Here is a 13,172-nt window from a genome sequence, read left to right as displayed (position 1 = left end):
TTCTCTCTACCACCTTAACCTGTGGGAAGGTCATGCAGGGGTCTTCTCTCTACCGCCTTACCCTCTGGGAAGGGCACGCAGGGGCCTACTCTCTACCGCCTTACCCTCTGGGAAGGGTATGCAGGCGCCTTCTCTCTGCTGCCTCACCCTCTGGCAAGTGCATGCAGAGGCCTTCTCTATACCACCTTACCCTCTGGGAAGGGCATACAGGGGCCTTCTCACTACCATTTTACTCTCTGGGAAGGGCATGCAGGGGCTTTCTGTCTACCGCCTTACCCTCTGGGAAGGGCATACAGTGGCATACTCTCTATCGCCTTACACTCTGGGAAGGGCATGCAGGGGCCTTCTCTCTACCACCTTACCCTCTGGGAAGGGCATGCAGGGGCCTTCTCTCTACTGCCTTACCCTCTGGGAAGGTCATGCAGGGGCCTTCTCTCTATCGCCTTACCCTCTGGGATGGGCATACAGTGGCCTACTCTCCATCGCCTTACACTCTGGGAAGGGCATGCAGGGGCCTTCTCTCTGCTGCCTTACCCTCTGGGAAGGGCATACAGGGGCCTTCTCACTATCATTTTACTCTCTGGGAAGGGCATGCACGGGCCTTCTGTCTACCACCTTACCCTCAGGGAAGGGCATACAGGGGGCTTCTCACTATCATTTTACTCTCTGGGAAGGGCATGCAGGGGCCTTCTCTCTACCACCTTACCCTCTGGGAAGGGCATACAGTGGCCTACTCTCTATTGCCTTACACTCTGGGAAGGGCATGCAGGGGCCTTCTCTCTACCACCTTACCCTCTGGGAAGGGCATACAGTGGCCTACTCTCTATCGCCTTACACTCTGGGAAGGGCATGCAGGGGCCTTCTCTCTACTGCCTTACCCTCTGGGAAGGGCATGCAGGGGCCTTCTCTCTACCACCTTACCCTCTGGGAAGGGCATGCAGGGGCCTTCTCTCTACTGCCTTACCCTCTGGGAAGGGCATGCAGGGGCCTTCTCTCTGCTACCTTGTCCTCTGGGAATGTCATGCAGGAGCCTTCGCTCTACTGCCTGACCCTCTGGGAAGGGCATGCAGTGGCCTACTCTCTTATCACCTTACACTCTGGGAAGGGCATGCAGGGGCCTTCTCTCTACCACCTTACCCTCTGGGAAGGGCATGCAGGGGCCTTCTCTCTACTGCCTTACCCTCTGGGAAGGTCATGCAGAGGCCTTCTCTCCATCGCCTTACACTCTGGGAAGGGCATTCAGGGGCCTTCTCTCTACCACCTTACCCTCTGGGAAGGGCATGCAGGGGCCTTCTCTCTACTGCCTTACCCTCTGGGAAGGTCATGCAGAGGCCTACTCTCTATCGCCTTACACTCTGGGAAGGGCATGCAGGGGCCTTCTCTCTACCACCTTACCCTCTGGGAAGGGCATGCAGGGGCCTTCTCCCTACTGCCTTACCCTCTGGGAAGGTCATGCAGGGGCCTTCTCTCTATCGCCTTACCCTCTGGGAAGGGCATACAGTGGCCTACTCTCCATCGCCTTACACTCTGGGAAGGGCATGCAGGGGCCTTCTCTCTACCACCTTACCCTCTGGGAAGGGCATGCAGGGGCCTTCTCTCTACTGCCTTACCCTCTGGGAAGGTCATGCAGAGGCCTTCTCTCCATCGCCTTACACTCTGGGAAGGGCATGCAGGGGCATTCTCTCTACCACCTTACCCTCTGGGAAGGGCATGCAGGGGCCTTCTCCCTACTGCCTTACCCTCTGGGAAGGGCATGCAGGGGCCTTCTCTCGACTGCCTTACCCTCTGGGAAGGTCATGCAGGGGCCTTCTCTCTATCGCCTTACCCTCTGGGAAGGGCATGCAGGGGCCTTCTCTCTGCTACCTTGCCCTCTGGGAATGTCATGCAGGAGCCTTCGCTCTACTGCCTGACCCTCTGGGAAGGGCATGCAGTGGCCTACTCTCTTATCACCTTACACTCTGGGAAGGGCATGCAGGGGCCTTCTCTCTACCACCTTACCCTCTGGGAAGGGCATGCAGGGGCCTTCTCTCTACCACCTTACCCTCTGGGAAGGGCATGCAGGGGCCTTCTCCCTACTGCCTTACCTTCTGGGAAGGTCATGCAGGGGCCTTCTCTTTATCGCCTTACCCTCTGGGAAGGGCATGCAGTGGCCTACTCTCCATCGCCTTACACTCTGGGAAGGGCATGCAGGGGCCTTCTCTCTACCACCTTACCCTCTGGGAAGGGCATGCAGGGGCCTTCTCTCTACTGCCTTACCCTCTGGGAAGGTCATGCAGGGGCCTTCTCTCTACCACCTTACCCTCTGGGAAGGTCATGCAGAGGCCTTCTCTCCATCGCCTTACACTCTGGGAAGGGCATGCAGGGGCCTTCTCTCTACCACCTTACCCATTACCTAAAAGAGCAACTGGGAATGGGATGCAGGAGGAGGGAAAGCACCAGTAGAGTTTTGGAGAGGTGACAGCAGACATCAAGTGTTTATATATTTGTAGCATGGATGAATGACACCGGATATTCCCATGTATTTATTATGAGCCATAACCAAGGTAGAGGAATGAAACAATACTATTATTTCACATGTTTATTTTTCACTGGGGTCACAAGGCAGGTTGGGGAGCATGTGACTACACCTTGTCAAGGTCGACGTGAAAATGGAGGAAGATGCAGAACAGAATCATTTTGAAATCTGGAGAACCAGAGGAGGGTGTGGATGTGGCGGCAGAAGTTCTCAAGTACACTGAGTTCCCCACACATCCTCCATGGGTCGCCCTCTCGTCCACGGAAGAGAAATGGGGTCTAAGAGGAATGAGAACACTGGAGCACACTTGCTACTCACCACAGTTTCTGGATTTTACAGCCCGGATGTTTCAGTCCTTCACACAGGTGTTTCAGGCCGGCATTCCCCAGTTCATTATTACTCAGGACCAGCTCAGTGAGAGACTGGTTTGTGCTGAGAACAGAGGAGAGATCTGCACAGCTAGAACTTGTCAACAAGCAATGTCTCACCCTGCAGAAGACCAACATAAAACAAGAGAATGACCAAAGATGAGTAATACGTCGCCACCTTTGCTACTAAAATTGCTCCCAGATTATGAATGTCATTCTGTAAGTAAAGTCGGCCTTAAGCCTTACTCCAAAACAATGAAACAACCCACAACCTGAAAAACAATGCTTTCAGGAAGGGGACAAATATTAAAACTGATTACAAACAAAGCGCACCACCAGTTGCTACTGATTGCTCGACCCATCTGAGTCACATATCTGGGAGAGAACCCACAAGGCATCTCAGTGTACAGGGATAAAGGAATGTGGGTATAGAATCTTATGCAGGTTTGTTTGTTTGTTTGTTTTATTCACTTATAATGTGCACCAGACCCGAAGGTAACTGGGCGCAGTAGTACAGAATATGCGATGTTTAGGGTTACAGGGTTTCAAATTACAAGTAAAAACAAAATAGATATAGGCCATGGAAGGTCAGTTAGAGATTCCACACAAAAACAAAATCTATACAGTCCGTAGAAGTTCGGAAACAGAAAACAAGCAAGATAGAATATATACAGGCACAAGCAGGTTGTCACAGTCACGAGGCATGACCCGGTTATCACTAGCCTAGAGGGAAGATGTCCAAATGGGCAACAGGATGGTGATTATATATGTATGTACATTAGGAGGTCTCAGGAGTCTAGAAGGAGCTGGTGAGCATCTAAACGTCGGCAGACTTCAGAAGATTGATACAGTTGGATCTGGATTTCAGAAAGGGCTGCTCCTCGTGTAGAGGATGTGGCAATGAGTCCCATAATTGGGCCGCACGGACCTGGAAGCTACCTCCCCCCGCCTTAGCCAGCCTGAAAGCCTGAATCGTGGTATGATAAGGCTATTGGCATTGGTGGTTCTTGCCGGTCGGGTGGAGCTTCTCTTTAGGAATCTGTCCATGAGATAGCTAGGTGCAGCATTATTCAAAGCTTTGTGAGCAAGGAATGCAACTTTTAAATGGATTTTGTTTTGGGTAAACAGCCAGTTGTTTTGGCGCCTAATCTTAGAGATATGCTATCTTTTAGGCACGCCAAGAGCTGCTCTTAAGGCATTGTTTTGTAAGATTTGAATTCTGTGGATGATAGATTTGTTGGCACCAATGTATAGGGCATTGCAATAGTCGAGCCTCAGGGCTCTAGCTAAGATAATGCAGTTGTCATCTGAGAGAAAGTATTTACCTGCTCTAATTAGCTTACAAGCGTAAGCTGTGGCTGATGCCATGGATTTCACCTGTTTATCAAAGGAGAGAGTGGAATCCAGATAAAAGCCAAGTGTCTTCACCTCCTTGGACACCTTGATGATATTGCCATAAATCTCAAACGAGGTGTAGTCTTGGCCTAATTTTTTAAGATTAGAGTGAGTACCCAGGATGATTAGCTCTGTTTTATCATTATTCAGGCATAGACCGTGGGTTGCCATCCATGCCTGGATGATGAGATACAGGTGGTATATGTCGCTGAGCAGTTTGCATGAAATCAACCCTGTGAAAAACCAGAGGGTGTTTCACTGACTCAGGGGATCTCTTGCTCAGGTGGCCAGGGCACAGCCATCGCCTTTGGATCCAGACCCTTGGGGTGGACAAGTGCGGGAGGATCACCTGGGTGAGGGGTCCTCGGGAAGTGGGGGAGGAACACCCGATGGCGAGATGCGGTATCCCCCCTCCCTTTCCCTATACCCGTGTCTCATCCTATTTCATAGGACATTCCAACTTCCCAACTCGCCCCCCTCTTTTCTGCATAAACACTGAGCCAAGGAAGAGGAAATCTGAGACTGAAAGGAGTACCACCCATGCAATACTTTGGACATGTTCCACTAACAAGATCAGGCAGAGTCAGGCACTCAACCTCAATTACATACAGCTGGTACCTATTAGCCCTCCATACCTGGTTAAAAGGTGGAACACCGAGACACACTCTGGGCAAGGGGGCATGGGAGAAGGAGCAGTTCTTGCCAGGGAAAGGCAAAGCCAGCTTCAGGAATCGGAGGACCAAGGAGCCATGCAAATACTGTTTCAAAGGCGAGCGAGAAAGATATACTACGAGCAGACCCTGTGGGTTCGTAAACCAAGGGAAGAATGGAAGTCCCTCTTTGAAGTGCTTCAAGGTAACCAGAGACCCTCTTGGGTGACATGGCAGAGTTGGGGAGGAGTAGAGACAGCTGTGATACCGACTTTGACTCCCGCGACCAAAGCGAAGCAGAAGAAAGCCAAGATATCACAACTGGTGAGTTATTGGACGCAGCAAAAGTCTGGTTTGTGAAACGAAGGAGTGAAACTGTATCTAAAGTTGAAAGCGCTGTGTGTGCTGACAAATGCGGGCAGAATGGAATGATTCCTTGGAAGTATATCATAGAAATACCAAGTAACATAGTCCTGCGAAGATGCGAATGTCCGATCAAAAGTCTCTGTGAAATGTACGACAGTATAACCAAGCCAGAATTGATCAAAAGCAGATAAAAGCAGAATACATTAACTTTATAGTTTGATCTCGGCACAGGAGTGTTTTACCTGTTGCAAAATGTATATAATGTGAAGTGTTTGTGTTGTTCAGGGAGACTCGGCTTAGTTTGACTCTACAGCTTCATCTAGCTCCTCCGGCTGATTGTACAATAAACTTGCCTTACAGACAAACGTGCACTAGCTTCTTAAGTGGTGGGCCTGCTTTGGGTTAAGGTGATTAGAGACCTATCCTCACACTAGCCCACCATGGAAGTGCACCCCTTTCTGAAGGAAGGCCCAGCGTGATACAGACCATGCCCCTCCCGGAGGTTTAGATCGCTCAACATGAGTCCCGCTGCAGGCGAGATTCCCCGAAGTATGCAGAAATGGGCCCACTGAGGTCTGCAGCACCGGCTTGCTGGCAAAATCTCACACAAACACGGAATCCAAAATGGCAGACCAGCATTTATTCCTAGTCTCTGCATATACCATGTGCAGGAACATACGCTACATCTCGGGGGCAAAGTAATTAGACAGCAGCCAAACTCCTGGTAGTACACAGGTGCAAAGCTTTCCACGCAGTCTGGCAGCACAGGAGGCTACTGAGGTGGTAGTCTGTCAGAGCAGAAAGGAATGAATGGCCCACTTGCTCCAAGGAAAGGGGTAGAGGTGAGACTCTGATCAGAAGGGCCTATCCTATAGTGGGAGGAGGAACATGCATTCGCTGAGGTGTCAATGGGGAACAGGCTCAGAAGAGAGGAGGTAAAGACGGAAGACCTAAGGACCCTGGGAAAGAGTGATTATCAGGACCTCTTGAGCTTGCCTGTAGAAACTGGGCTTGGGGGTCCAGCTGGATCTGTCTCAAAGTACCTGCACCCATGGCAGAGACACAGACCTCAACAGGATATTAAAGGAGAGGTAGAGTTGGTCATATCGCTCCAATAGGAGTGCAGTGTGATAGAAAGAGAGGAGAAGAGTCTTTGGTAAGAGCCACCCTAGACTGAAATTTTACTGCAGGTGCAGAGTTGTTAGGTAACTCAGGGAGTTTATTATGATTTCAAATCTAACATGATCCTGCATAATTTCTGCACTGATAGGGACATGGCAAGACTCTGGGATGCAGATGGAGACATGTGGCCTGGTTTTGTATCAGGAGTGGTGAATGAACGGACAGATCAATTAATGCATGGATTTTATTTTTACTTTTTATTTATTGGGTATTTATAATACGCCTATACAGCAAATGGTGTTTCAAGGCGCAACAGGAAAAAGGGGGGCAAGGAAAGGCATGAAATAACAAAAAACAGTCCTACTAGGACGTGTGTCATTTGCATCGTGCAAGTGCAGTAACAAGAAGTGCAGGGGAGTGGGGAGGAGGGGGAAGTGCCAGTCAGAGTGTAATGCGCTACTGCTAAGGAGGGAAGGGAAGTGCAGGTCAGACTGGAGAGTGTACAAGTGCTGGAGGGGGGGGGGGGGGAGAGGGCCCCTGGGCTAGGCAAGTGCTAAAGGGAGGCCAGGTGGACAAGTGCAGGGGAATGCAGAGAGTGCAGGGGAATGCAGTTCCACATGATAAGTGCAAGGACAGGGCTAGATGGGCTCAATAGGAGTGCAGGCCCAGCCAGGCTAGTGCGGGGGGGGGGGGGAATCTGGTAGGGCAAGTGCAGGTTAGGGGGGGTCAGAGGAGACCAAAGAACTGAGGTAGACTGGGCGAGGAGGGCCTGGTGCCCTGTATGAATCAGAAGGAACCTGGCAGCCTGTCAAGAAGCGGCAGAGGGGGACATTAGCAGGGCAGGGGGAGAGGGAAGGGAGAAGAGAAAATTAGGGTCTTGAGAAGCTTCTGGATTTTAAGGAGATCTGGCTCAAGTCAGAGGGGCAGGGAGGGCATTCCAGAGGGAGGGAGGCTCCTGGCGAAGAGAGAGCTCTGCACCCCCCCCCCCCTTCTCTCTGCTTGGAAATACATCTGACCTGCAGAGAGTTGGAGCTAGAGGACCGAAGGGCTCTAGCAGGGAGCTATTTAGGGAGAGAGACTTGGATATAGTGTAGACCGAGGCCCCAGAAAGCCTTGTGGATGATGCAGAGGGTCTTGAATTTGATCCCCTCAGCAACCGGGAGTCAGTGGAGAGATTTTAGGGCTGGATAGATGCAGTCCCAGGGCTTGAGACCAAGGATAAGTCTTGCAGTCCTATTCTGGATTAGTTGAAGGGGGCGAATGGGAGGATTTAGTCAGACTGAGGAAGAGGCTGTTGCAGAAGTCAAGCGTAGAGAGAACCAGAGCTCTAGAGACAGTGACATTCTGGGGAAGGTGAGGAAAGGGAGAATGCCTCTGAGGAGGTGCAGCTGGTAGTGGGCCTTTTTGACATGGTCTGTGATGCGAGGAAAGAAGGAGAGAGAGGAGTTGAAGATGACACCAAGGTTTTTTCCCTCACAAGAGGTTGAGGGGAGGGGCCTATGGATGGTGGCCAGAGAGTAGGAGGGAAGGAGGGAGCTGGGGTTCCAATGAGAAGGATCTCTGTCTTACTGGCATTAAGGCAGAGATCGTTAGCAGCACACTATGCCCGAGTAGCAGTCAGACAGTCAGGAATGAGAGAGGAAGAAGAGGACGCAGAGGAGGCAGCAGAGGGAAGCTTGAAGGAGAGCTGCTTGTCGTCTGCATAACACTGGAAGTGAGGAGAGAAGGAGTAGATCAAATGGGCTTGATGGGCAAGGTAGATATTGAAGAGCCCAGGCGAGAGGCTAGAGCCCTGAGGGGCGCTGCAGGTGGGGAGTGTGATGGGGGAGAGAAAAGGGCCCAGTTGAACCTAGGATGGTCGGTCAGAGAGGAAGGGGGTCAACCATTCCAGTGCCAGGTCTGGGATGCCAAGGGTGTCATGGAGCTGATTTATAAGGGTGGCATGATTGACCGAATCAAAGGTATAGGGAAGGTCAAGAAGGATGAGAACAGAAGGAGAGTTTGTATTTTATTTAATGGACATTTGTATGGTGCCTATACAGCAGAAAGTGTTTCCAGTTGCCAGCATTCGCAAAGTAAGAATCAAGGTTTGAGAGCGGGTCTTCATGGGTGTTCAGGAGTGCAGTTTCTGTGCCTCTGGCTGCTCTGATGCCAGACTGGTGGACGTGGAGACAACCAACAGATTCAGTGTGGTGGATCAGCTGGGAGATGGCCAGCTTCTCCAAGAGTTTTCCCAGGAAGGGGCTAATGGAGATAGGGCGGTAGTTAGCCGGGCAGGAGGGGTCGGAACAAGGCTTTTTGAGGAAAGGGTGCACAAGGGAGTGTTTGAGGAGTGTCAGAAAGGAGCTAGTGGCATAGGAGTGATTTCAGAAACCAGCCAAGGCTGGAGAAAGGGAGGCAATGCTGTCCTTGATCGTTCTGGAGGAGCAGAGGAGCACCCGTTTGGTAGAGACTTTCATAGAGAGGACTTGTCTAGATACCCCCTCCAGTGATATGGGCGAGAAGGAGGAGAGCAGGAGGGAAGGGAAGAGGGGGGCCAAGAGAGGCCTGAGAGCGAGTGAGGAAGAAGGAAGGGGTGTAGACGAGAGTGAGGGCAGGATGTCCTGAGTTTTGGTTATGAAGTGAGAGGCCAGTGCAGTGCAGAGGGTCAGAGATGGCAGAGGAGAAGTGGAGACTACAGTAGGATTGGCGAGTTCCTTACAGATTTTGAACAGTTCATCCGTGTTATTAGTGGCCCCAGAGATGTGGTCTTGGATATAGGCTGTCTTCTTTGAGCGCATGTACAGTCTGTATGGATTTTGGAGCATGTGGCAGGTCAGTTTGTCAGAGGATGTGCTCGCAGCCTGCCACATCCGCTCAGCAGCTCTGCACTTGCGTTTCCGAGAGGTTAAGTTAGAATCATCCCAGGTGTTTTGCTTGGAAGCAGGCTTCATGCAGATTCTCATGACAGGGGCAAGAGTGTTGGAGGTGGAGAGGTGCAGGTTAGCAAGGGCTGTGTCATGCCAGTGTGAGAGTCAATGGCCAGAGTGGGAGGGGGAATGAAAGTGGCAGGAAAAGCAGCAACTGACATTCACTTTATCTGTCGAATGACGGAGAAGGAGACTGGGAGTGGCAGTGCGGGCGGAGGCTTGGCCGGGGGACCCCAAGAGATCCATGTGAGAGGACAGGAGAGCATGGTCAGACCAGGAGAGAGGTGTAGTGAGAGGGTTGGAGATGGGGATGAACTAGTGAGTGAATGCATAGAGGATCTATGGTAACACAATGCAGTCCAGAACAGAGAACACTTACCACAGGCCCTGTAGTCTGCAGTCTGGGTGTTTCAGTCCTTCGCACAACAGCAGCAGCCCTGAATCCCCTATTTCATTGCCGCCCAGGTTTAGTTCTGTCAGGAATGGACTAGTGCAGAGAAAGGAGGCAAGATCTGCACAGCTTGATTCTGTGAAGGAGCAGCACTTGATCCTGGAAAAGAAAGAAAAACAGAGTGGTATCTCACTGATTGATGTTCATATTCAGAAAGCAAGGCCTAATGATCCTATTCTGTTTAATACCTTAGGTTCTGCAAAAGACACTAGGTCACATGATGCAAGCTAAGCAAAGGCATAATAGTGATGTAGAACACCTCATGCACATGACATGGCAGCGCCACGTGATGGAATCAGTAAGTAGTCATAAACAATTTAGGAGAGGTTGGGATAAAGCCTATCTTGCCCTCTGCTGAGGTGGGATTTCTCTATCTAACAAACTAAGGAGAGTCTGCGTCAGGAGGTCCAAAGTAAATGTCTGTCTGTGTCCAAAACCTATACTCGCCCTCATATCTATTTGTTCAAACTGTGCAGGGATGTCAGCATTAAATGAAAAGTTCAGAACGTCTTCCAGCTCTTGATTGGGAAGGGTTTCTCCCTTCCCCAGGATTCCAAATAGTTCACTTTCAATCACTAGGGGTTCCCTTCCCAAAGCTTTAAAGTCTCTCTCGGTTTTCACAGTAACACAATTCCACTGGATCCTTCCCAGCCTTCAGGCTCTTTGTATCTTCATCATTATCACAAAGTTAATCTCTTCAAGTTTACAATGTACACGCTTCTCTGGATATTCAACCATAAATGTGTAGATGAGTCAAGCGCCTTCTCTTTGGTGGGGTGTATTCAGTCTAGGCGCCGTCGTCTGACCACACGGTCCACCCAGTACAAGTCACGCAAATGACAAGCCCGATTGGCTTCTTTTCCACAGTTACACCGCCACTACACCGCACTGCTTCAGCTCACCAGTGGTATTGGACTTTTATTCTTGCAATCCTTGTCAACACATGTTTTGCCACCATTCACTTGCTGGATTATCAAACCTTCTCATAGTTCTGCCACAATTTCAACTTTCAACTTGCACAGTTCCCCTTTTCCTTAAGGCTCTTGCCAATACTTCCTTTCTTTAGTTTACAAAATTCACAGTTCCTTTGTATCAGGGAACACTTTTCTCTACTTTCCATTCTTTTGGCATTCACTCATTACTTTCCTTTCGTTCAGTATTCAAATCTTCAGTTCATTCATATCCAAAACAAAATAACTGCAAATTCCCAGTTCACCCTCCTGCTGAGAATGTGCACCCTGCTCACGGGCTTCTTATTCAATCTAAAGTTTACTGCTTTTCTGGCACTCCCACGGCCTTCCCAATTTCAATACCGTTCTGTATTCACAAACTGCTCCGTTCATCAACCTTCACATTATTGTAGTCATCAAACATCAGTGTTTTACCATTGCACCTACAGTCCTTCGCTCACTCGCAAGCTCTCCGACCTGTCTTCACAACGCGGTTCGCACCACAGCGTCCCAGAGTCATTCAGCCACACTCGACTTACCGCGTACGCTGTCTTTATACCCTTCTCCGCTTCGGTTGATTCTTCATGACTGCCTATGTCCTTGGCTCAGCAAGCCCCTCCTCCAGGGTATTCAACACCTTGGGCTACCGGAGAGGGAGTCCTCTTGACTCCAGGAGGTCGGCAGCCTGACCCTGCCACCGGAGACCTTCCGACAATGCCCGCCACAGCACTGCAGCGCTTTGGACACGCATCTCCCTGCCTTCACGTCTGGCTTCACCATCTGCAAGCCTCCCACAGGCGATCTCCCAGGCAATCTACCCCAGCAATCGCATTAGCCTAACCTGAGCAGACCATTTATACTACCATTTGGCTTCAGGTGCAGGCCATTCACATTGATTTCACAATGGTCTTGGTACGCGGCGTCCCTTTTCCTCGTCCCAGTACCAGAGTGGTGTTTGTGTATGTCTGAGTTAATAAAGGAGTGATGTATGTTTCTAGGTGGTCTCTTCCTCGTCTCAGTACCATAGTGGTATACACTGGGTGATGGTTTTCTAACACAACAGGGAAGGGATTGGTAATATCCCATAAAAGTCTGGGGGACATTTGATTCCTGATGAAAAGTAAATGAGGGATACCCTGTCTCACCCAAGGGTGCCTCATCCCCACTCCCCAAGTCTCCTCCTCCCAGGTGATCCTCCCTCGCATATCCACCCCCAGAGTCAGCATCCGAAAGCGACAGCCTTGCCACCTGGAAGGGAGGATATTTTGGAGAAAGAAGTGGGGACACCCTCAGATTCCTCACAGCCCGAATATACAGCCGCTTCAAGAATAGGCATAATCATCTGGTTACAAGGATTGTTTTACAGAATATCTCTAGGCACTGTGTTCAGAACCTGGAAAGGTCCCTCATCAAGCTAAGCAAGCCTTGGCCTTCTTGAATGACCACTGCTCCACTGGAGCAGCTGGGGCCGCACAGCCAAAGCATTACTTTTGGGGGGTTTTGTATTGCATCGGAAACATAACATAATGCGTTATTATATTGCATAAATGAATACCTATGCAGTGTTAGCAAAGACAGAATGCTTTATGTGAATGTACCTAAGAACAACAATTATCTACAAGAGCCGTTAAGTGAATAACGAAAAGCAATGTGAAGGAAAAGTCCTTTATTCAGTAAAGGTTAACACGGTTTAAGTGACAATAAAGGAACACATGGAAACATAGGAAACCACAGTTCTCCTAGTCAGGTTTTGCATCAATACCAGAGATTGTTAAGCTTTAACCTAACCCTGCTATAGGTGCCGGGGTTCTTCAACTCTGTGTCCTTTGTACAGATTTGCTGGTTACAAATGGGACAGTGTGGCTCTTGACCTATGCGTTTTGGTGAACTGCACTTTGCCAAAGTAACAAGTGCAGCAGTAGCCCTTAGTTAACAGTATTTCTCTACCACAATTCAGCCGGTGGTCCTACTCCGCAAATAGCCCAACGTAACTTGGTTGAATTCATGGTATAGGACATCCTGCTATTTCAGACCATTCCTTGTATCCAAATTCACTTTGTGGCAGGTTGGTTTTCCAAGGAATGCTCTACACTGTAATTCAGCTGCATGGACGGTTCGGAGGCCATGCCTAGTGTTATAATTCTACAGGGGGTAGGGAGCGGATTATTTTTGTATCAGCACAACAGTCCACCTCAGAACGTCACGATTGGGTTTTCTATAGACGTCAATGTGTTGTTGAACAGCTTTAGCTTCTTTCAGAGAAGGCTTTCTAAGATTCCCAGTCAGTCTCTGGGACGTTTCTCCGGTTTCTTGAATCTCTGACTGCCTTTTGATGATTGAGCAGGCCGCAGGGATTCCTCGATGACTGGACACTGCCTCCTCCTAGACCGTCTCTGCAGTCCTTGACATACCATGTAACACAGCCACAGATATGAAATTTGGCTGG

At 49.9% G+C, this 13,172-nt stretch overlaps 1 protein-coding gene across 1 annotated transcript in view; it reads right to left on the bottom strand.

Moving 5' to 3' along the window:
• LOC138452989 (ribonuclease inhibitor-like) overlaps positions 1 to 13,172 on the bottom strand; it is a 295,852-nt gene that overhangs the window by 196,251 nt on the left and 86,429 nt on the right. Inside the window, exons 4-5 of the mRNA XM_069605375.1 lie at positions 9,705 to 9,875; positions 2,834 to 3,004 (exon numbers count right to left, since the gene is read on the bottom strand). Coding sequence (XP_069461476.1) covers positions 2,834 to 3,004; positions 9,705 to 9,875 — 342 coding nt within the window. The remainder of the gene's footprint in view (positions 1 to 2,833; positions 3,005 to 9,704; positions 9,876 to 13,172) is intronic.

Source organism: Ambystoma mexicanum, chromosome 4p (assembly GCF_040938575.1).
Source record: "Ambystoma mexicanum isolate Mex_15411 chromosome 4p, UKY_AmexF1_1, whole genome shotgun sequence".
Classification (NCBI taxonomy): Eukaryota; Metazoa; Chordata; class Amphibia; order Caudata; family Ambystomatidae; genus Ambystoma; species Ambystoma mexicanum.
This window is presented reverse-complemented; position numbering and strand designations above follow the sequence as displayed.